This window comes from Halichondria panicea, chromosome 12, assembly GCF_963675165.1.
Source record: "Halichondria panicea chromosome 12, odHalPani1.1, whole genome shotgun sequence".
NCBI classification, from domain to species: Eukaryota; Metazoa; Porifera; class Demospongiae; order Suberitida; family Halichondriidae; genus Halichondria; species Halichondria panicea.
In genome coordinates, this window is record NC_087388.1 from 6,072,481 (window position 1) to 6,095,519 (window position 23,039).

The window sequence follows — 23,039 nt, forward strand, 5'->3', positions numbered from 1 at the left end:
ATTGATATATACCCGAAATATACCCGCTAACGGTATGTAATACTGCATGGAACCATCCATGCATGTATGCTGCATAGCAAACTTCCCACAGGAACCATAAATATCTTAGAAAGAGTCCCTATATAAAAGCATCTTTTGCAGTTTTGGGTGGAGGTCTCAAAAGGTCAGCATATTGCAGTCTGGACAAGTGACCTTTTTGATATATGAAGCAAATGAGTTTCAAGGCAACAAAGTAGAAGTTACATAATTTCATGTACAACTAATAGCTACATAATAATATTATTATTGTAAAAATTAAACAAAAATGTATACAAATCACTGAAACTAATTATTGATGTTCGAACATACAATGCGCATGAAATAATTATTATGGCATGGGTATTGGCCAATCCTGTACTGTAAGGTAGGGTCATTGATTTTCCTTAAAAGCAACTCCTACCAGTGCCTGCATGAGCGCATGTAAAACTGGATGTTGAATTCAAAATAACAGAGTTCACAATTTACTGAAACTGCAACTTTGGAATCAGTATGGCTGCTGTGAATGTGGTGAGCAAATAGCTATATACGTTTGTGTAAAATGTATTTCTACATAATTATATCTACGCAGATCAAGCTGACACTGGTTCTTCTTGCTGGTGTATGTCTTATACAACAATTAGCCAATGGTGCCAGAGATCAGGAAAGCTTTAAATGTCTGGCTGAAAAAATATCAAACTTTAGTGAGGCGGCATTCAAGGAAAGCACATTAATTTATTGCTTATTAATTTTGTTTTACTTTATGCTTATAATATTTATAGGTTCGAAATCAAACATGCTGCTACGAAGATGAAACTCTAATATCAAACTTTACTGAGACAATCGAGGAATGCAGGAATGTCACATTAGTATGTTAATAATTCATCGTATAGAATTTACTGATCATGCATGCATATAGCCTCATTCCCAGGCCGATTTATCTCGCTAAGTCAACAACTAGATCTAGTACTTTAGAGACAAATCGGCCAAGCTGGGAACGCATATATTGAATGTTTATATTATATAGGAGACAAATGAAACTTCATTTATCAACGGTACCAAACTAGACGGCCTTTCCTGTCTGGCTGAAAGGATACCAAGCAATAACATAACATTCCAGGATTGCAGGACTCTCGGAATAGTATGTGAATTATATTTCGAATTTGTCATGTATATAATTATAATGCTTTATTGCATCAAGAGGGACCAAACACAATTCTGCAATAATGCCACATGTCTAACGTATTTCTCATCAGCCTACGAATACTGTGACCTATGCAATCCATTTAAGTTAGGTAAGCCCATGCATGCATCATAAAATAATTTTCATTATATCAATTTGTACAGCATGCACTGAAACAAACCGAAACTGTTACAATTGGAGGTATGATAACTTGACATGCTTGTTTAAGGAAGCTGCTAGGGATTGCTTGAAAGAGTGCCAAAGAAAAAGATTAGTGAGTTACTAGCTATGTTTAAATATCAGTAACATACCTTCAATAGGAGGAAGGTATCGGAGCGTACTGTCTGGATAAGAGCTGCTATTTTGTTGAGGAAGCCTACAACAAGTGCGGGTTTGCTTGGTATGGGTGTAATCCTGTTCGAGAAAGTAAGTGGAAAATTAAATGAAACATGTAATTAACTATAATTTTAAACAGCTTGCAATAAGCATTTCAAATCTAGTTCTGTGCTGCGTCAACAATGCAGCAGTGGAGGAAAACCAGTCACTACAATAACAGCTGTTATGATTCTGGTCATTTGCTCCGTGCTCATGATTTAAGGATATGCATGCCCAAAATTTGGAAGAACAGTTCAAAATTACTGTAACAATAAAATATCTTAGCATTGTGCATGCATAAAGAACTATAGTATAGACAATTTAGTCGTTGGCATACATATTTTAATTACATATTTGTACTTTGCTGAACGGGGAGCATTAATTTCATAGTTGAATGCCTATATATACAAGTTTCCAGGAAGTGCACCAAGTCTTTATAATAGTTAGTAAGAAGTTTCTATGATTTAGAAGCCCAAAGGGCTGTTTGTAGTATCCCAGACATAGTGAGGGTTCTAGCAATAAAATAGTTGATCTCAGATCCGGAGATACTATAGAGCAACAACACACAGTTCCTGAGTCGTATACATAGTGATAGTGAAATAGTCAGCAACAACTGGAAGTTTCTGGCTCATTGCTTCGAGTGACTATGCTACTCACTTTCTAGTGTCACTGAGATTGTTAGCATCATTTCCTACTATAGGCTATGATAAAACAGTAACTTATGCTACCCTCAAAAGCAGTACAAATTAGTCATACAAGATCACTAATTATAGTATCAGCAAACTAAACCCTTAATTAAGCTATATATAGCTATATATAGAAGTTGCATCATCAGTGTTTCCGGACATGACAAGTAATGAAGGGTATATATACTATCATTGATATCCTAGACACACTACTACCTCTGGCTAACAATAACTGGTGCATCACTGCCTTGTTGCTATGTATATAATTATTACTCAGCACATGGCCTAGTGCATAGGTTATATGTAAGCAAGTAATAAGACTAAATCTACATGAAATGTGGAGTTGATTTCCACATGCACACACAGTGACACAAGCCCAATAATATATTATTACGCTTACTTGCAGACCATAATTGCATGCATTTAGGGGGGGGGTTATTAAGAGGGTAGTGGGGCCATTTCTTTTGTTGCTTGCTTCGTATAGGGAATGTTCTGAAGGCAAAAAAGTAGTCATGCCTTGAGGCTTATATGGGTTATATGTGACCAAGAGGCATTCAGTGTTTTAGATTAGTAATTTAATAACCATCTGGTACCTGGTTTATGAATTACCATATTCAGCATGTAGCCACATAAGATAGCGTGGGAGTCAGTAGATGCAGTGATTCATGTGCTACTGCATATCCGCCATGTATATGTGTGTATAGTCTAGATCTAAGCAAAACGATTCAAGCATAGTGACATCATGCATGCATGCACTCAGTTTTGTTTGTATAAGAGTAATTGATTCACATTGTATAAGCAATCACAATCATCATGCATATAATACAATAATTATATGATAAACTACACAACTGTTTATCCTGAAACTGAAAATAATAATGTTATTGCACATAACAAAATAAAGAAATTAGAAGTGCACTGTTTGCCATGGTTACCAGTAGTAGTAGCACTAGAAATAGGAGGAGCACTAGTAGTTGGTCTCGGAGGTACTATGGCAACAACACACAGTTCATCTTTTTCATCAGTCATACTAGTAGATAGTGAAATGGTACAGCGGACGATGTCCTGATAAAAAATGACAGTGCACGTACTCAAAGATTTCTCCCCAATCTCATGAATATTATATTGGTGAGAAATTCCAGAGATGCGTAGATTGATGGTAGTAGGTACAATAGTAGTACAGATCACCAGACCAGCGTATAAATAGGAGTTTTTATTGAGCACTATCTTCGCAGACAACCGACTTCGGTTTAAGCAACATTTGAACAGAAAACCAGTTTGTACACCAGTCTTCTCATTCAGAAACTCGGTATATATTTCCTGGTCATCATATATCACTAGAATAACTGGGCAATCACATGAGCTGGACACAATAGCTTGAGATGGGGTAATTGAATATGTTAGAATGGACCCATTCAAATAATAGCCTTCGTCAACGTGTTGTATTGGTCTAGTTACGCTCAAGGAGATCGGTTTATTCACAGCAACACGGTCAACATCCAGTTCTTGACAATCGTTGACTGTAAAGTCAATGAGAAATCCTCGAGAAATCCGGTTCTTTTCAATTACACTGAAACTTATCGAGTCATGGGTACTCTTGATAAACGAGCTAACAAAGATTGCTGACATTTCAGGAAATTGATATATGCTGTTTACATTGATGTTTAGGGGTGATGCAGGAAGAACAGTAGTATTCATGTCTGTTGTAGAAAATGTAGTCTCTTCAAAACCAGTAGTACCAGTAGTGGGCGGAGTTGACGTATCAGAATGAGATAGTTCTAGTTTGAGAACAGGCAGTAAGACTGCTAAGACCACCACTGTTAGTACCACAATGACGACTAATAAGATTATTATCGTCAACAGCCACGACCATTTGCAACGCCTTGAATGCTGATGAAAAAAGTTGAATAAACAATGTAATGCTACTTTAGGCTTACCGTTGTTACTAGAGACTGATCGCCAGTGCTGGATATTTCTCCATGATTGGTGTCAGCTTGGCTTGTGTGATCTGTATTCAGTGCATTCATGTTGTGAATAATTATATAGAAGTGTCTATAGAGTTAATATACCTTTGGTGGGCTCAATGGAACTTCTCTGCTTCACTGAATTGATGTTGGTCATTTCCATTGTGCCAGTGAAGATGAAATCAGTCTGTACTCTGTATTTCCGGTAGCTTTAGTAAGACGTCTTTCGACCACCTTAGCGAGATCATTGTGCCCAACGCTAGAGCGTGAGAGAGCCTCAAACACGTCTGTCCAGCTTCTCTCACAACCTTTTAGCCACTCTGATAGACCCTCAAGATAGCAGTTATCAGGATCTTCACGACATCTTATATTGATAGTTTCAATAGTAGTATTATTAACTTGCAGAGCTAACAACATCTGCTTCCATTTGGCTCTAGCTTGAAATGTTGCTTCATAGACTGCACTAAGATCATCTAAAGTTATTGAGAGTTTGGAGTCGGCCATAACAATGATTATAGCTAAAATTAATGATTCACTGTTTCTCTCAGTATGCATGTGGTTGGCTAACTGTACACAAAGATGTATAAAAAAGGGCATGCATCAGATACAACACAAGCCACACCAAGGCATAACCAGTATACAGTGGCCCAGATGGTCACCCGCCACTGCTATGGCCACTGCTATGGCTACTGCCAATTGCAAAGAATCACCATGCATATGGCAGCCCGGCCCCCTTATCTCCTGGCGGTATACCAGTCATGCAGGTGTTCACATCAATCAAGTTAACGCTGTATATACTTTTAACTTTGTTTTGCATGCTTGCCCTGCTGGGAATGTTCTGAAGCCTGCTAAGGTAGTCATATACTTGTTAATGTATATACTGCTATACATGCATATGTACTTGGTATATAGGTATCCAAGCATGTAGCCGTAACTTATGGCTACATATAATTTATGGCATAAGATAGCGTGGGAGTCAGCAAACGCGGGGAACAGCATGTAGCCATAGGATAGCGTGTGGGAGTCAGCACACGCAGGGGATGCATAGTCTATAGATAAGCAAAACAGTTTGTGAAACCACTTATAGGAGTATTATAATCAGGATACTTAGACATAGTTATTTTGTTGCTCACTGACTCACATTGTAATAAAAGCAAATTGCTATAAATTATACTTACAACTATAATTAGTATACATTATAATGAGCTATACCATAATTAATTAATTAAACTGTAAATAATAGCGTTATTGCAGATACTAAAACAAAGAAATTAGCAGTGCACTGTTTGCCGTTGTTAGGGGGAGTACAAGTAGGAGCAAGAGGAGATAGTCTCGGAGATACCAGAGCAACAACACACAGTTCATCGTTTTCCTGGTACACATTAGAGAGCGAATTTATAGTGCAGGTGTTGATGTAGTGATGGATAACGGTGCACCTGCTCAAGGATTTCTCCGCAATCGCAAGGATATTATATTGGTGAGAAACTCCAGAAATGCGTAGATTGATGGTAGTAGGTACAATAGTAGTACAGATCACCAGACCAGCGTATAAATAGGAGTTTTTATCGACCACTATTTTTGTAGACAGCTCATCTCGATTGAAGCAAAAGTCAACGATAAAACCAGCTTGTATACCAGTTTTCTGATTCAGAAACTCGGTATATATTTCCAGGTCATCATATATCACTAGAATAACTGGGCAATCACATGAGCTGGACACAATATCTTGAGACGGGGTAATAGAATATGTTAAACTGGACCCATCCAAATAATAACCTTCGTTAACATGTTGTATTGGTCCAGTCACATCCAAAGACAACGACTTATTCATTACTGTACGGTCAACATCCAATTTTTGACAATCGTTGATCGTGAAGTCAATGAAAGCCCCTCGAGGCAGCCAGCTCCCTCCGAATATAGATAAAATTAAGGAATCGATTGTATGTTTGATAAATGAGTCAACGAAGATTGCTGACACTTTAGGCAGTTGATATATGCTGTTTACATTGATGAGTAGGTCTGATGCAGGAGTCGTGCCACCTGCTACGGTGACGTCTATTGAAGCTGTATGAAATATGCTCTCTGTTGGAGTAGATTCAGAAACAGTAGTGTATATGATGGGTGCAGGTGAAGTTGATGTATCAGTATGAGATAGCTCTAGTTTGAGAACAGGCAGTAAGACTGCTAAGACCACCACTGTTAGTACCACAAAATACGACCAATAAGATTATTATCGTCAACAGCCACGACCATTTGCAACGCCTTGAATGCTGAAGAAAGTTGAATTAAATTCGCATTCATTCTGACACGAAAATGTATATAGCTCTGTCAATTGTCTGTCATGCATGCACAGCCACAGCCACATGCATCTGCACATGCACATGAGCACATGACAGTAACTAGTTTAAGCTTACCATTGTCACCAGAGATTGATCGCCAATGCTGGATACTTCTTCGTGATTGGTGTCAGTTTGGTTTTCTGCATTCATGCAATGTTGTTATAAAATTAAGTGGCTCTTGATAGTTTGGAGTGTATTTATATACCTGTAGTGATATCAAGCTGACTTTTCTGTTTCACCTCACTGATGTTGGTCATTTCCATTATGCCGCTATCAGATGCTTAATGGAGTATATTATAATAATGATTGTAACTCCGAGCAGGTATATGTACTAGCACTAACCATTAGTAGCCAGTGAAGATGAACTCAGTCTGTACTCTGTATTTCCGGTAGTTTTAGTAAGACGTCTTTCGACCACCTTAGCGAGATCACTGTGCCCAACACTAGAGCGTGAGAGAGCCTTAAACACGTCTGTCCAGCTTCTCTCTTCACCTTTTAGCCACTCTGATAGACCCTCAAGATAGCAGTTATCAGGATCTTCACGACATCTTATATTGATAGTTTCAATAGTAGTATTATTAACTTGCAGAGCTAACAACATCTGCTTCCATTTGGCTCTAGCTTGATATGTTGCTTCATAGACTGCACTAAGATCATCTAAACTTATTGAGAGTTTGGAGTCGGCCATAACAGCTAATGTTTGAGTTACAAAAGGTTTACTGTTTCTCACATAGTTTTTTTGGAATGATTGTGGTTGGCTCACTGTACACAAAGCATGTACACAAAAGGGTATCAGGTACAACACAAGCCACACCAATTAAGGCACAACCAGTATACATACAGTGGCCCAGATGGTCATCTGCCACTGCTATGGCCACCACCAATTGTACACTATGGCAACCCCTTATTTCCTGGCGGTACCAGTCAGGTGTTGACATCAATCAAGTTAACGCTGTATACTTTACTTTGTCTTACTTGCCATGCAGGGAATGTTCTGAAGCCTGCTAAGGTAGTCATACTTTTAAATAAATAAATCTAGTTAATGTACTACTGCTACATAATATGTATCCAATCACTTATTGCATAAGATAGCGTGGGAGTCAGCACACGCGGGGGGTGGGGTTATTTATTTTATGTACCGGTATTATGTATTATAGTCTATAGATAAGCAAAACAGTTCGTGAAACCACTTATAGGAGTATTAATCATGAGGATATTGGATATATAACTTGAAGTTGTTGCTAAGTCACTGACTCACATTGTTAAAAGCAAATCGCTAAAAGTTATACGTACAACTATAGTATAATTATGAGCTATATCCAATTATAACAATAATTAAACATGCATGTACATTATTGCGGGTACCAAAACAAAGAAATTAGCAGTGCACTGTTTGCCGTTGTTAGGGGGAGTACAAGTAGGAGCAAGAGGAGATAGTCTCGGAGATACCAGAGCAACAACACACAGTTCATCGTTTTCCTGGTACACATCGAAGAGCGAATTTATAGTACACGTGTTAATGTAGTGATGGATAACGGTGCACCTGCTCAAGGATTTCTCCGCAATCGCAAGGATATTATATTGGTGAGAAATTCCAGAGATGCGTAGATTGATGGTAGTAGGTACAATAGTAGTATACAGATCACCACACCAGTGTATAAATAGGAGTTTTTATCTTTGTAGACAGCTCGTCTCGATTGAAGCAAAAGTCAAAGATAAAACCAGTTTGTATACCAGTTTTCTGATTCAGAAACTCGGTATATATTTCCAGGTAATCATATATCATATCACTATAGTAACTGGGCAATCACATGAGCTGGACACAATAGCTTGAGATGGGGTAATAGAATATGTTAGACTGGACCCATCCAAATAATAGCCTTCGTCAACGTGTTGTATATAGGTCTAGTCACATCCAAAGATCGACTTATTCACTAATGTATGGTCAACATATAATTTTTGACAATCGTTGACCGTGAAGTCAATGAAAGCCCCTCGAGGAAGCCAGCTCCCTCCGAATATAGATAAAATTAAGGAATCAAAGGTATGTTTGATAAATGAGTCAACGAAGATTGCTGACACTTTAGGCAGTTGATATATGCTGTTTAAATTGATGGGTAGGTCTGATGCAGGATTAATTAGAGTTGTGCCACCTGCTACGGTGACGTCTATTGTATAATATAGCTGTACGAAATGTGCTCTCTGAATTAATTGTTCATGGGTATTCAGAAAAAGTAGTGGGCGGAGTTGATGTTGGCAATATAATTATATATGATGGGTGGAGGTGAAGTTGATGTATCAGTATGAGATAGCTCTAGTTTGAGAACAGGCAGTAAGACTGCTAAGACCACCACTGTTAGTACCACAATGATGACCAATAAGATTATTACTAGCCTCGATTCCAGGCCGCTGAGAAAGGCAAGGGGCTGGAGTCGAGGCTAGATTATTACCATCACCAGCCACGACCATTTGCAACGCCTTGAATGCTGATGAAGAAAGTGAATTTCGCATTCACACGAAAATGTATAGCTCAGTCAATTGGCTGTCCTACATGCACAGCCACATGCATGAGAGTAACTTACTATTGTCACCAGATATTGATTGTCAATGCTGGTGTGCATGCATGTCAGCTTGTTTTCATGATCTGCGATAATAATAGAGTTAACTTATGTTTTTTGTATTACTTGTAGTGATATCAAGCTGACTTCTCTGATCCACCTCACTGATGTTGGTCATTTCCATTATGCCGCTATCAGATCCTGAGATATAATTGCATGCAGGTGTATATAATACATACATCCATGGACTAACCATTAGTTGCCAGTGAAGATGAACTCAGTCTGTACTCTGTATTTCCGGTAGCTTTAGTAAGACGTCTTTCGACCACCTTAGTGAGATTACTGTGCCCAACGCTAGAGCGTGAGAGAGCCTCAAACACGTCTGTCCAGCTTCTCTCACAACCTCTTAACCACTCTGATAGACCCTCAAGATAGCAGTTATCAGGATCTTCACGACATCTTATATTGATAGTTTCAAATAGTAGCATTGTTAACTTGCAGAGCTAAGAACATCTGCTTCCATTTGGCTCTAGCTTGAAATGTTACTTCATAGGATTATTGGTGATTATTTATATCTATAGCTACAAACTGATCCTTTGCATGTGAATGCATGTGTTGCAATTGACCCAGTATAAACAGAGCCCTAATTAAAGACACAACACAACCATCATGCAAATCATTTTGCCCCCAGCGGTGGGAGTTAGCTTCGATTACAGGCCACCGGCGTAGCCTCGAATCCAGGCTGATTATTTTTAATCGGCCTGGATTCGAGGCTAGCGCGACAACTCCATTATTTCACACGCCCACTTTCTAAGGTCTCTGGCCCCTAGCCTCCTTCACAGCAGCCTCTCCTTTTTCTGTTCTTTGTCACACGGTCAATAAGATAAAATACGGTAAGAATTGGAGGAACAAAGAAAGAAAGAACGAACCGTCTAAGAAAAAGGAGAGCCTGTCTCGCTAAGTCGCGTGACGGTGGCACAGTGGTGGCACAGTGAAAATGAGCGTGGGGTTTCAGTAGATGGGCGGAGCCTGACAGATAACAAAGCCACAGGATGCCTACGCATTGTAGACTTCATATGCAAGTCTGGAGATAATTATTATCATAGACGATGGCTTTAATACCTAGCATAGTGAAGTCTGAAGACTAAAGGTCTATCTTTGAGCCTATCCTCAAGCCTCAAATTGAGGCTTGAGTTATTATTGAGCAGTCTAGTCTAGAAACAGTGTAAAATGACATGACAATGTTGCAAGGTTATGATCTCATGAGTACTGACAGAGTGACTAAACTATACTAATTTGTGTGCATGAGACAGTTTTCACAGGGGCACGAGCACCAATGTCGAATTTTCCCTTAGTTTAATACATGTAATAGATTGAAGATCGATAGGGTCCTGTCAATTCCATAGTCGTGTAATCCTATTGTAGTAGTATTAGAGGTTCTGCTCCTTTTGGAAACTTTCTGGCAGTAGAACCAGCTCTATAGTGGATACGGAAATAATACCTGCAGATAAGCACTCAGGTCTACATTGTCTGCTGTAATTTGAAACACTCGACTGGGTCGAACGTGAGGTCTTGAGAGTGGGAGCACATTGAGTTTGATAATGTAGTCTGTAGTTCTGCTGTAGTTCTACTGTAATTATCCGAGGATAAAATTGGTTGCCCTTGCCCTTCTAGTTTGGATAGTGTGATTGTTCCAGGGCAATCTTCTTCTTCTTCTTATTATGACTTGGACTAAAACATTCCTTCTGATGACATGAAGGGATCTGTCAATTTTGGCATGTCAGAAGTATTGCTGTGAGTTGTCCAGGATCTGGGATAGGTTCCTTCTTTGCCCAGGTCCTTTTGACAAGTGCTATTATCAGATACAGTAGTACTCTAGCCTTTCATGCTTCATCTTGTAGAGCTAACTTCTACATACTGTGTTCTGTAGCTTCACACACTCTTTGCCTCTAGTTCCTGGTAAATACGCTCTAAGTACTGTGTCACAGTGTGTGGGAGGACAGATATTGCGGTTTACTCTTGCCCACGCTCAATTAAATTTGGCTACGTCAGTAGCAGATCACAAGACTTAGCGGGGCAGGCCTTCCTTTTTCTTAGTGGCTTCCTTTTTTCTTTCTTTGCTCCCTCCAATTATTCCCGTACGGTGTTAATTAATAAATTATTGTGACAAACAACAGAAACAAAATTATAACTGAAAAAGGAAGGCCTGCGAAGGAGGCTATCTGGCCCCCCCCTTCTCTACTGCAGCACAAGCCCCACCTCCAAAAGTTAAATGTTTGTTTGTCTAAGTTGATCTAATACCACAATTTATGGCCGAATTGAACAAAGGTTATGAAGCTCTTGTGAGCTGTCATGAAATGCTGGTCTCTGAAATTGCTCAAGACCCAAAGCAGATGGCTGTCTCATTATTCCAGCATCGCTTTATATTAGAAGATACGAAAGCTAAAATCAATGAGCTAGACCGAACCAGAAAAGATAAAGCGATATTGCTAGTGGACGACATTGAAAACAAAGTTAAGTCTCATCCAGAGTTCTACGAAACATTTCTACTGATTCTCGGTGAAAACGAATTACTATATTGCGACCTTGTAGAGTCACTCCTACAGCAGTATGAAAAGTATGGAAGGATTGAACCTGAGTCAAAGCATGGTAATGTGTAAACTAAGGCTCTGCTTAATATTATAACCCGCAGCAACTCGGGTATAGTAGTTGTATATTCTGAATCTGTTCACCTGAATGCGATAGCGCTGCGTTTGTACCATGGATATAGCCTCAACACAAAAGGTAGTTTTTAATTTGGCAGATTTTGCTTTTTTGTCAAAAAAGTGAGCAAATGCTAAGAAGTTAAGAAGCTAAGAAGCTTGAATCTGCACGGTTGGCCTAAATGTACATACGGCTTTGACTCGAGGCTAGCTATGGACTTACACTAAATCCCAAATTAACACGAGGGTTGTACTTTAGTGGTTTAGTTATTGATATCAGTATGTGCAAAGCTATTAATTTTGAATCTATATAACAATCATAACCAGCTCCAATATTTATAATCATGTAGGCAGGGCCCGAGGGAATTATGTCATCCAGTGCAATATATGGCATGTTGCACGAGGGCGCCTGCAAGCAATAACTATACTGCATGACTGTATCTATTTCTACGTACAGATCCTCTAGCCTCAGGCCAGCGCAAAAGGTCATTGCCATCAGATGTAGAAGTTGAAACTCTGTCAAAGCGTCCAAAGAATGATGTCACTGTACAAGGTATGCATGATCTATAATAATATTATATATATAGATCTCCCATTATTAATACATGTAAGTATAGATACTTACATGTAATAACATTTAGTGCTGATCACATGATCTCCAGCCAATCAGCTTATCTGAAAGTAGTCAGGTGACCATGGATTAAATAACTTAATCCACACTTAAGTGTGCTTTAAGTTGGTTTGTTTATGCACACTTTTTATCAAACAATCATAATACAAGCAGATTGAATCTGATTGTCATTATAATTATAATAATAATACAAGCAGATTAAATAAGTACACAAGCAAAGCTGAAAGTATGAATGTTATTGTTTCGACTTGTTTCATGTGTAGTAAGTGTACCGAATTGCTGACTTGACCATAGCACCGCTTTTTCGTCTGGAGAAATAGGCTCAGCTTGCTTCGGAGATGTACATACCTGTACCTAAGCCAGATCCATATAATTGGTTCATCAAAGATGCTTCGAATATCATAGCTTTCCAAAAGAGCAAACCAGATACTCATTGCCATATAGTTTGCGCACAAAGTTTCCCATCCAGTAAGCCAGATCAGCTGGAGGCATATCCAGTAGTGGGATCGGGACTGTTGGTCAGCAGGAGAAATAAGTCGAGAACATGCCCAGTCAGTCCAGATAGCTTTAGATCGTATCCTTCTTCTTTGCACCAGTTACTGGATCTACAAACCTACTAAAACTTGCTATTACGTCTAGCTAGCTAGCTAGCCACCAGCAACTGATTTAAAATGTAGCTAGATCTAGCTGCCATGAGGCTAGAGCTCACGTGACAGCACTAAATCCTTTAGAACACACCTAGCCAAGTCACGTGTTTTAATGCTGGTGCACTCGGATGGCCTCTCGGTTACGTAATGCACTCGGCTGCGCCTCGAGCACCACGTTAACCTCAAGGCCATCCTCGGCATGCAGATTAAAACACTTAATCTTGGCTAGGTGTGTTCTAAATAATACATAGATACTTACATGTATTGTGTACACAGTGTTTACTTCCTCTGCCCCACAATGACAACAGAACTCTTACAACTGCCCAATTCTATTTACCATACATTTTTTAGTGTGTAACTTGTTGCCCAATGACGTCAAACTCTTCTGATTGGTCAAGTTTTTCCCTATAAATTGTAATGAAGTGTTTTGAGTGAATCTTAGTGAATTCATTAGTTTGCTGAATTTTAGGTTTTTCTTCCCACAACTAGGTAGTGACCAATTAATGAGTATTGGGTGGGAGGGTGGACCATAAGTCCCAAAAGCAGATTTCTTCCACTGCATTTACACACAGTCAAGAGTAGATAAGAGTAAGAGTGTTGAACTCCTGTAGTAATCGTGGAACCGCATTTGCCTTAAATTGCGTCATTACTGTTGTCACTATTCAATTAATGAGGCCGCAATCAACATGTGCAATAAGTGTTGCCAGGAGTACATGTGCTCCTGGTGTCTAACATAACAAATTAGACTATCAAGTGATGACGCAATTTAAGGCAAATGCTGTTACTAGCAGTTCAACACTCTTACTCTTATCTACTCTTGACACAGCAGTGCAAATGCCATATTATATTGCACTGCATGGTATGGTTGCTATGGTAGTGATGCAACATGCCATATACAGAGCACTGTATACTATTGCTTTGATCTGCCCACTCACTGGGCAACATATTATGCAATTACAGTTGATACATTTGAAGAACGATTGCTAAAAACCTTTCGAAGTGGAGAATTTGAACAAGCTATTGAGATTCTATCCCAGGCTGAAAGTCAATCCATTGATCTGAGAGACGTGTCTGATGCAGACGGCAAAACTCTCCTTCATCTTGCATGTCGCAAAAACTGGGTAGACTGGTATCACATTGTATATAGGCTTGTCGAAAAGTACCATTGTGATGTTGCAGCAGTGGATGAAGATGGGAACACACTCCTTCATGAGGCATATCAATGCGGCAATCTTCCATGCATAGATTACCTGCTTACCTTACCAACTTGTAATCCTGATGCAATTAACAAGCACGAGCAAACAGTACTGAGAATGGCCCTGGAGGTAAATGATGAACTAACTGTAAGAAAACTTCTAGAAACTGGGCGAGTCGATCTTGGACAAAGTAGGTCATACGTTCAAAAGTTGCTTGCAAAGAATCCCCAATCACAACCACAAAGTCACGATGGCTCAGCTCCTCTTCAGGGAAGCATTCAAGTTGGATCATCATCCCTTACTCGCTCTATCCTCCAATTAGCGGAAATATTTATTGATGAAGTGGTAAACTACAATCCTTCTAGCTAATGTTTGTTCTAGGAACTGCATGCAGCTGAGCTTTGATATTGGAGAACTGGGTCTAGATTATGTTTTCTGTTTCTGTATATATACGAGAGTGTGCAATGTTGAGTATTATACACGTTACAAGTTACAAGAATAAAGTGTCTACGAAGTATGACTGTATCGTTAACGGTGAAATTTGCGGATTTCCACAAGAAATTATATCATTTGTGTTTCCATAGTTATTATCATATCAAGATCAAAAATAATATATGTATATACTTCCACGATGGTCTCCATAATTATATATAGGAAAAACATAGAGCTAATAGCTGTGTCTGAGTTGGCAGCAGTGTAATTACTATATCTATGTACCAGTATTATGTCTGTCTGTTACAGCTTCTAACTCCTTGTACTTGATCCACAGCTTCGTACTTATCTGTAAGCACTGATAAGAGGAGGTCATCATGTCGCTCATTCCTTTCCCGAAGTATTGCAATGAATTTATCATAAATTCCTGGAAAACTTTTGACTTTTGCCTGCAATTCTAGCACTAAAATCCTGGCTTTTGCCGTGTTTGTTTTGTCAAGCTGGATTTCCTGATTCGTTTCTTCTGATATCAAATGGTTTTGGAACAAAACTCCAGCGTATCCTCCCGGATCTGAAGCGAAGTCAGCAGCTAGCTGCTCGTTGCAACTCACCAATACATCATAACCAACATTTGTTGTCATATTGCACCTCTCATAGACCTGCCATGCAAGTGAAGCAATTCATTATAATAATTATGTTGTCTCAATAGATTAATGACGTACCTTATGCAGTTTTGTCTGAATGTAGAAGTTTTAAGCGGTTTTGCAGCTAGTCTAATGCTATATACATGCACAAATTCTTAAGTGTATCCCCCATGCAAAAAGAGCTCATAATTATAGTATTCATCAGGGAGTTATAAGGTTACGTGTCATGCAGCTCATGAGATTGAGTGGCTGGATTGAGTGTGAGAGCTTACTCACTGCCATGTCACACATGCACTGCACATACACGAAAGGCTCCTGGAACACACAAATAATAAAGACATTTCTCAGCCTATCAGCAGTATCACTACACAATATTCTTAGCTGACAACGTCCAATCAGATTGTTCGATTCTTGAAACTTCTGTACATACACTATAGATCCACATATCTGACGTCAGTTGAAGTATAGGGTTAATGTTCACTCCGAGCCTGATGCTTGTCAAAGCCAAGTCTGTATATAGAGAAACACAGTGTGTGCATGACAATACTTTACAGTTGGTACAAGCAATTACACTACACAAAGAAATGCTCCAACACAAACATTTGTAGACTCCTCCATGCCGGCATAGATCATGCACTCATCATGAAATATGATTTAAGATTACCGTGGGCACACTAACATTTAACAGGGGAGGAAATGTGATATCCTTACCATATGGAACTAACATTAAGATAAAGACTGTGATTCCGTACATACTGTGTTGTGTAGTCCATAATTATAATTATTCGATTTTAAAAACCTGACAAGTATATTAATGTCTAAACCATGCATTAGTCCTACAAGGCCTACAGCATTTTTAGCAGGAAGTTATTATACATACATAAATTATAGTATACATGTGTATACACACACACATGCATATCTGCATGTGCATTAGCTGAATTACCAGATCACTGATGGCATGCAGATATACAGTTTTGAAAGTTCTTTCTCTTTTGATGCTTTTGCTTCTCACTGTTCTCAGATTACATGGAGCCGGGAGTGGCTCATAAAGTAACACGATACTGGAGTGCATAGTTTCGAAGCCTAATATTAACGTACTTTAAGTATTATGCCTGTTAATTGAGCAGCATGCAGCCTGGAGCTAGTGCATGAATACACTCTTCATACCACTCTCCTGAAACCACATGCCTTAGAGTGCATGCATGTGTATACCTAGAGCACTAAAGTGCAAACCCTCGGCTGGTGACATGACATGATTATAAAGAAACCAGAAGAGTGATATAATACAGCAATGTAGTGATGAATATCATGTATGGCTTAACTGTCTAGCACAGCAATTCAGGAGCTAAACTAGACTGGAGGCATGCTAAAACATTTGAGAACAGGGTTTTAGTGGCACATATATAGATATTTGCACTGTGGACTAGGGTCACAGCAAAGAAGCCTGGATTCTCATGCAGAGAAGTATGGCTCCTGGAATAGGATCCCAGAGTCAGCTCAACCAGACACAATTCTAGCTTTCTATTGTATCGACCCTGTTCCACATAAAAATAATGAGTTCATAAGCTACTGTGTAACAAGCCAGAACAAAACTGTACATGTAGATTAGTCTCATGGAGGGGCTGATCCATGAAACTACATGTAGATAGGCAGAGGAGCAATAATTACGTCGTATGTTTTTGCTGAGAGTAATCAGAGGCTAATTACTTGAGCTGCACCGCACCTGTTGTACCTCCTCTGGGTAAATATAGGCTTGGTTCCTGTCCTCCTTCAGGGAGGGCAGCGATGCCCGTCTAGGTTTAGCCATAGATACGGTTTAGCTCGCCTTTTCTGCAAAACAAAGACTTATTTGCAAAATCTGCCAAATTTTAAGCCTTAGATTTAATACTACAAGTTTCCCTACATACAAATTGTGATGCCTAAGAGTCACCAGGTAAGCCAAACTGAGCAGTGACAGACACAGACACACAGCGGCGTGAGAGAGCCTTAAACACGTCTGTCCAGCTTCTCTCTTCACCTTTAGCCACTCTGATAGACCCTCAAGATAGCATGCAGTTATCAGGATCTTCACGACATCTTCATGATGTTGATAGTTTCTAGTACAGTGGAACCTCCGTTAACCACCTCCGAATAAAGGCCAGCTGCTATATAACAGCCAGGCACCCAGGTCCCAAATGAACAGTTTGTGTACAAAACAACCCCTCAACAAAGGCCAAAACATTGTTCCCCAAAGGTGTCCGTTATAGAGAGGTTCTACTGTATTATTAACTTGCAGAGCTAACAACATCTGCTTCCATTTGGCTCTAACTTGAAATGTTGCTTCATAGACTGCACTAAGATCATTTAATTAATTTTGCTAATTTTTGAATATTGTCTAGAGCTACATGGTTCACTGATTCTCTGTATGCGTTGACCCAGTGTACACAGAGCCCTAATCAACACAAACATCGTGCATATAATAATGTTTTGCCCCTATTTAAATATTTGTTTGCTTCGATTTAAGGCCGCCAAAAGACCGTATTTTCATTGCACCTGCCGTTTTTGCAACACGAGCCCCACCCCCAAAGTTATTGTTTGCTAGTCAGAGGTGCAGCTATGTTGATTTAATACCATGGCCAAATTGAACATAGGTTATGAAGCTCTTGTGAGCTGTCATGAAAAGCTGGTCTCTGAAATTGCTCAAGACCCAAAGCAGATGGCTGTCACATTATTCCAGCATCGCTTCATATTTGAGGATACAAAAGCTATAATCAATGAGCTTGACAGAACCAAAAGAGATAAAGCTATATTGTTAGTGGACGACATTGAAAGCAAAGTCAAGTCTTATCCAGAGTTCTACGAAACATTCCTGTTCATTCTCGGTGAAAACAAATTGCTGTATTGCGACCTTTTGAAATCGCTCCAAGAGGAGTATGAAATTATTGAAACCGAGTTTAAAGAAGGTAATTTGATTGCATAGACTAGGACTTGTGTGTAGACTATGTGTCTACTTAATGCATAGCTACTAAAAGTGTGTGCACACGCTACTAGATTATGTACAGTCATGTGATCACTCATTTAGCCCCAGTTTATATTTTATTTTGTGCAGGATATGAGAGCAATCCATTAAACCTGCTACAACCATTTTCTATGCCATTTTGATTGTGGTTTTCACAGTATTTAGTATAGGCTTTGGGGAGCTGTTGTAAGATATATTACATTAGTATACAGTGCTGAAATTGTGTGTTTTTATACCTGATCCATTAGAGCACCCTCCTAATGACACTGAAGTAGGAGCGGACCTCAGAGCAAAAAACCAACAAAAGATTGAAAAGAAGGAAAACAAAAGGAACACTCTATGTCTCATCTTTTTGTTTGGGGTAACCTTATTGGGTGTAATGAGCACTTTTGGTTTAGTACTGCATTACAACAATCGGTATTTGCTCGTTGGTACTATACCAGTGTGGCATAAATTCACCGGCAATCTGTGCCACTGATTGGAATACTTGACAATCCATCAACTTTTGATAGTGTTAGATTCTCAGAACCAACCAACGGAACAGACTTTGTTCTCATTAGCTTCTATACATTGAGGAATTGCTCTTTTTCAGCTGCATTTATAGACGTCGAGATCAACGAGATGGTGATTGTAAACTTTGGCTCCTCAACTGACAAGAGCAAAGCTGTTACTGAGTTGTATCTGGCGAGAAATACTACAATTATTGTAGATGTCATCACTGACGTCATCCCAACCTATGCGACCAATCATTGTGTTGCATTTCTCCTTGTTTATGATGATTTTAGCAACTATATAAACTTTGTTTCCAATTCTGAAGAATTGAAAAATAATTTTTATCACAAAGAATGTATTGTTAATGAAGATTCACAAACGATGAATATATCATTCAACACCCCATCGTACTACTATATTGGTGTTTATACAGATATTCCGACTGAAGCTACTACTTTCTCTTTACACTTTCTTGGAACATTTTTTCAATATAACATTTCAAACAGGAACGCTGGTTGCTCTATAGACTCTATTGTTGCTTTTTTAAGCTGTGAATTTTCTCCAAATACTAACTCCATGTCCAAGGAAACTTGTATTGTTGGTTCTGTACCACCTAGTATTACATCATTAGGAATAAAAGGATCAAGTGTAAACTTTTACACTGCTGTCGTTTCAGCCACAAAACGTCTGGTGTATTCTAGTCTTCCTTTAATTATTGTTGTTTGCATTATTTGCACTGTGATTTCCATCTATTGTTGTTGCTGGTGTTATCAAACGAAGACCAAAGACCGTTATTTTGTACACTAGTTAACATTATTATGCATTGTATATTGCTTATGTTGAATTGGTTCATGAATGTAATTGTATTCTTCAATTGGTAACTTATGACATGAATTAGTATTAAATCAAGTTATCTAGTGACTGTTAATTCTCAAAGCATATGTCTCATCTTGTCTATACAGTAGGCCTATCACTACATTTCAGAGTCATATAGTGATAGTGAAATAGTCAGCAGCAACTGGAAATTTGTGGACTAATCTAAGTTTCTGGCTCGTGACTATGCTACTCACTTTCTAGTGTCACTGAGATTGTTAGCATCACTTCGGCTATGATAAAACAGTAACTTATGCTACCCTCAAAAGCAGTACAAATTAGTCATACAAGATCACTAATTATAGTATCAGCAAACTAAACACTTAATTAACCCTAATATAGCTATATATAGAAGTTGCATCATCATGCAGTGTTTCCGGACATGACAAGTAATGAAGGGTATATATACATAGATATAATATCATTGATATCCTAGACACTCTACCTCTGGTTAACAATAACAGGTGCATCACTGCCTTGTTGCTATGTATAATTATTACTCAGCACATGGCCTAGTGCATAGGTTATATGTAAGCAAGTAATAAGACTAAATCTACATGAAATGTGGAGTTGATTTCCACATGCACACACAGTGATACAAGCCCAATAATATATTATTACGCTTACTTGCAGACCATAATTGCATGCATTTAGGGGGGGGATTATTAAGAGGGTAGTGGGGCCATTTCTTTTGTTGCTTGCTTCGTATAGGGAATGTTCTGAAGGCAAAGGTAGTCATGCCTTGAGGCTTATATGGGTTATATGTGACCAAGAGGCATTCAGTGTTTTAGATTAGTAATTTAATAACCATCTGGTACCTGGTTTATGAATTACCATATTCAGCATGTAGCCACATAAGATAGCGTGGGAGTCAGTAGATGCAGTGATTCATGTGCTACTGCATATCCGCCATGTATATGTGTGTATAGTCTAGATCTAAGCAAAACGATTCAAGCATAGTGACATCATGCATGCATGCACTCAGTTTTGTTTGTATAAGAGTAATTGATTCACATTGTATAAGCAATCACAATCATCATGCATATAATACAATAATTATATGATAAACTACACGACTGTTTATCCTGAAACTGAAAATAATAATGTTATTGCACATAACAAAATAAAGAAATTAGAAGTGCACTGTTTGCCATGGTTACCAGTAGTAGTAGCACTAGAAGTAGGAGGAGCACTAGTAGTTGGTCTCGGAGGTACTATGGCAACAACACACAATTCATCTTTTTCATCAGTCATACTAGTAGATAGTGAAATGGTACAGCGGACGATGTCCTGATAAAAAATGACAGTGCACGTACTCAAAGATTTCTCCCCAATCTCATGAATATTATATTGGTGAGAAATTCCAGAGATGCGTAGATTGATGGTAGTAGGTACAATAGTAGTACAGATCACCAGACCATGCAGCGTATAAATAGGAGTTTTTATTGAGCACTATCTTCGCAGACAACCGACTTCGGTTTAAGCAACATTTGAACAGAAAACCAGTTTGTACACCAGTCTTCTCATTCAGAAACTCGGTATATATTTCCTGGTCATCATATATCACTAGAATAACTGGGCAATCACATGAGCTGGACACAATAGCTTGAGATGGGGTAATTGAATATGTTAGAATGGACCCATTCAAATAATAGCCTTCGTCAACGTGTTGTATTGGTCTAGTTATGCTCAAGGAGATCGGTTTATTCACAGCAACACGGTCAACATCCAGTTCTTGACAATCGTTGACTGTAAAGTCAATGAGAAATCCTCGAGAAATCCGGTTCTTTTCAATTACACTGAAACTTATCGAGTCATGGGTACTCTTGATAAACGAGCTAACAAAGATTGCTGACATTTCAGGAAGTTGATATATGCTGTTTACATTGATGTTTAGGGGTGATGCAGGAAGAACAGTAGTATTCATGTCTGTTGTAGAAAATGTAGTCTCTTCAAAACCAGTAGTACCAGTAGTGGGCGGAGTTGACGTATCAGAATGAGATAGTTCTAGTTTGAGAACAGGCAGTAAGACTGCTAAGACCACCACTGTTAGTACCACAATGACGACTAATAAGATTATTATCGTCAACAGCCACGACCATTTGCAACGCCTTGAATGCTGATGAAAAAAGTTGAATAAACAATGTAATGCTACTTTAGGCTTACCGTTGTTACTAGAGACTGATCGCCAGTGCTGGATATTTCTCCATGATTGGTGTCAGCTTGGCTTGTGTGATCTGTATTCAGTGCATTCATGTTGTGAATAATTATATAGAAGTGTCTATAGAGTTAATATACCTTTGGTGGGCTCAATGGAACTTCTCTGCTTCACTGAATTGATGTTGGTCATTTCCATTATGCCGCTATCAGACCCTTAATAGAGTATAATATAATGATTGTAATTGCGAGCAGGTATAGCACTAACCATTAGTTGCCAGCTGCAGTGAAGAGGAACTCAGTCTGTACTCTGTATTTCCGGTAGGTTTAGTAAGACGTTTTTCGACCACCTTTGCGAGATCATTGTGCCCAACACTAGAGCGTGAGAGAGCCTCAAACACGTCTGTCCAGTTTCTCTCACCACCTTTTAGCCACTCTGATAGACCCTCAAGATAGCAGTTATCAGGATCTTCACGACATCTTATATTGATAGTTTCAATAGTAGTATTATTAACTTGCAGAGCTAACAACATCTGCTTCCATTTGGCTCTAGCTTGAAATGTTGCTTCATAGACTGCACTAAGATCATTTAAAGTTATTGAGAGTTTGGAGTCGGCCATAACAATGATTATAGCTAAAATTAATGATTCACTGTTTCTCTCAGTATGCATGTGGTTGGCTAACTGTACACAAAGATGTATAAAAAAGGGCATGCATCAGATACAACACAAGCCACACCAAGGCATAACCAGTATACAGTGGCCCAGATGGTCACCCGCCACTGTTATGGCCACTGCTATGGCTACTGCCAATTGCAAAGAATCACCATGCATATGGCAGCCCGGCCCCCTTATCTCCTGGTGGTATACCAGTCATGCAGGTGTTCACATCAATCAAGTTAATGCTGTATATACTTTTAACTTTGTTTTGCATGCTTGCCCTGCTGGGAATGTTCTGAAGCCTGCTAAAGTAGTCATATACTTAATAATCGAGTTAAGTACTGCTATACATGCATATGTACTTGGTATATAGGTATCCAAGCATGTAGCCGTAACTTATGGCTACATATAATTTATGGCATTAGATAGCGTGGGAGTCAGCAAACGCGGGGAACAGCATGTAGCCATAGGATAGCGTGTGGGAG

The 23,039-nt window shown here is 38.9% G+C and overlaps 4 protein-coding genes and 2 long non-coding RNA genes across 7 annotated transcripts in view; 3 read left to right on the forward strand and 3 right to left on the reverse strand.

Moving 5' to 3' along the window:
- Positions 1–799: 799 nt before the first annotated feature.
- Positions 800–2,489, forward strand: LOC135345406 (uncharacterized). Its single transcript, XR_010397738.1, has 6 exons — positions 800–884; positions 1,043–1,156; positions 1,217–1,310; positions 1,363–1,472; positions 1,519–1,624; positions 1,674–2,489. It is a non-coding gene; the product is annotated as an uncharacterized LOC135345406 (long non-coding RNA).
- A 625-nt stretch (positions 2,490–3,114) lies between these two features.
- On the reverse strand, positions 3,115–4,841 carry LOC135345514 (uncharacterized). The gene is made up of 3 exons (XM_064542932.1): positions 4,329–4,841; positions 4,197–4,267; positions 3,115–4,149 (listed from the first exon to the last, which is right to left on the reverse strand). Exons 1-3 carry the CDS (start codon positions 4,384–4,386, stop codon positions 3,115–3,117), a joined length of 1,164 nt encoding a protein of 387 aa, XP_064399002.1. The 5' UTR covers positions 4,387–4,841.
- Positions 4,842–10,739: 5,898 nt separating this feature from the next.
- LOC135345417 (uncharacterized) lies at positions 10,740–14,911 on the forward strand. Its single transcript, XM_064542843.1, has 3 exons — positions 10,740–11,769; positions 12,280–12,375; positions 14,061–14,911. Exons 1-3 carry the CDS (start codon positions 11,430–11,432, stop codon positions 14,663–14,665), a joined length of 1,041 nt encoding a protein of 346 aa, XP_064398913.1. The 5' UTR covers positions 10,740–11,429; the 3' UTR covers positions 14,666–14,911.
- LOC135345424 (uncharacterized) lies at positions 14,892–15,896 on the reverse strand. The gene is made up of 2 exons (XR_010397746.1): positions 15,451–15,896; positions 14,892–15,387 (listed from the first exon to the last, which is right to left on the reverse strand). It is a non-coding gene; the product is annotated as an uncharacterized LOC135345424 (long non-coding RNA).
- A 2,044-nt stretch (positions 15,897–17,940) lies between these two features.
- LOC135345418 (uncharacterized) overlaps positions 17,941–23,039 on the forward strand; it is a 46,158-nt gene continuing 41,059 nt past the window's right edge. Inside the window, exons 1-2 of one of the 2 annotated variants that reach the window (XR_010397739.1) lie at positions 17,941–18,317; positions 18,622–19,717. Coding sequence is in view for 1 of the 2 variants with exons in the window: in XM_064542846.1 (XP_064398916.1) it covers positions 17,987–18,317 (331 nt within the window). In the remaining variant the exon portion in view is untranslated. Of the gene's footprint in view, positions 18,318–18,621; positions 19,718–23,039 lie in introns of those variants that run through there. The other variant, XM_064542846.1, reaches the window with a different exon arrangement.
- LOC135345414 (uncharacterized) lies at positions 20,815–22,551 on the reverse strand. The gene is made up of 4 exons (XM_064542840.1): positions 22,164–22,551; positions 22,037–22,111; positions 21,905–21,975; positions 20,815–21,857 (listed from the first exon to the last, which is right to left on the reverse strand). Exons 1-4 carry the CDS (start codon positions 22,513–22,515, stop codon positions 21,084–21,086), a joined length of 1,272 nt encoding a protein of 423 aa, XP_064398910.1. The 5' UTR covers positions 22,516–22,551; the 3' UTR covers positions 20,815–21,083.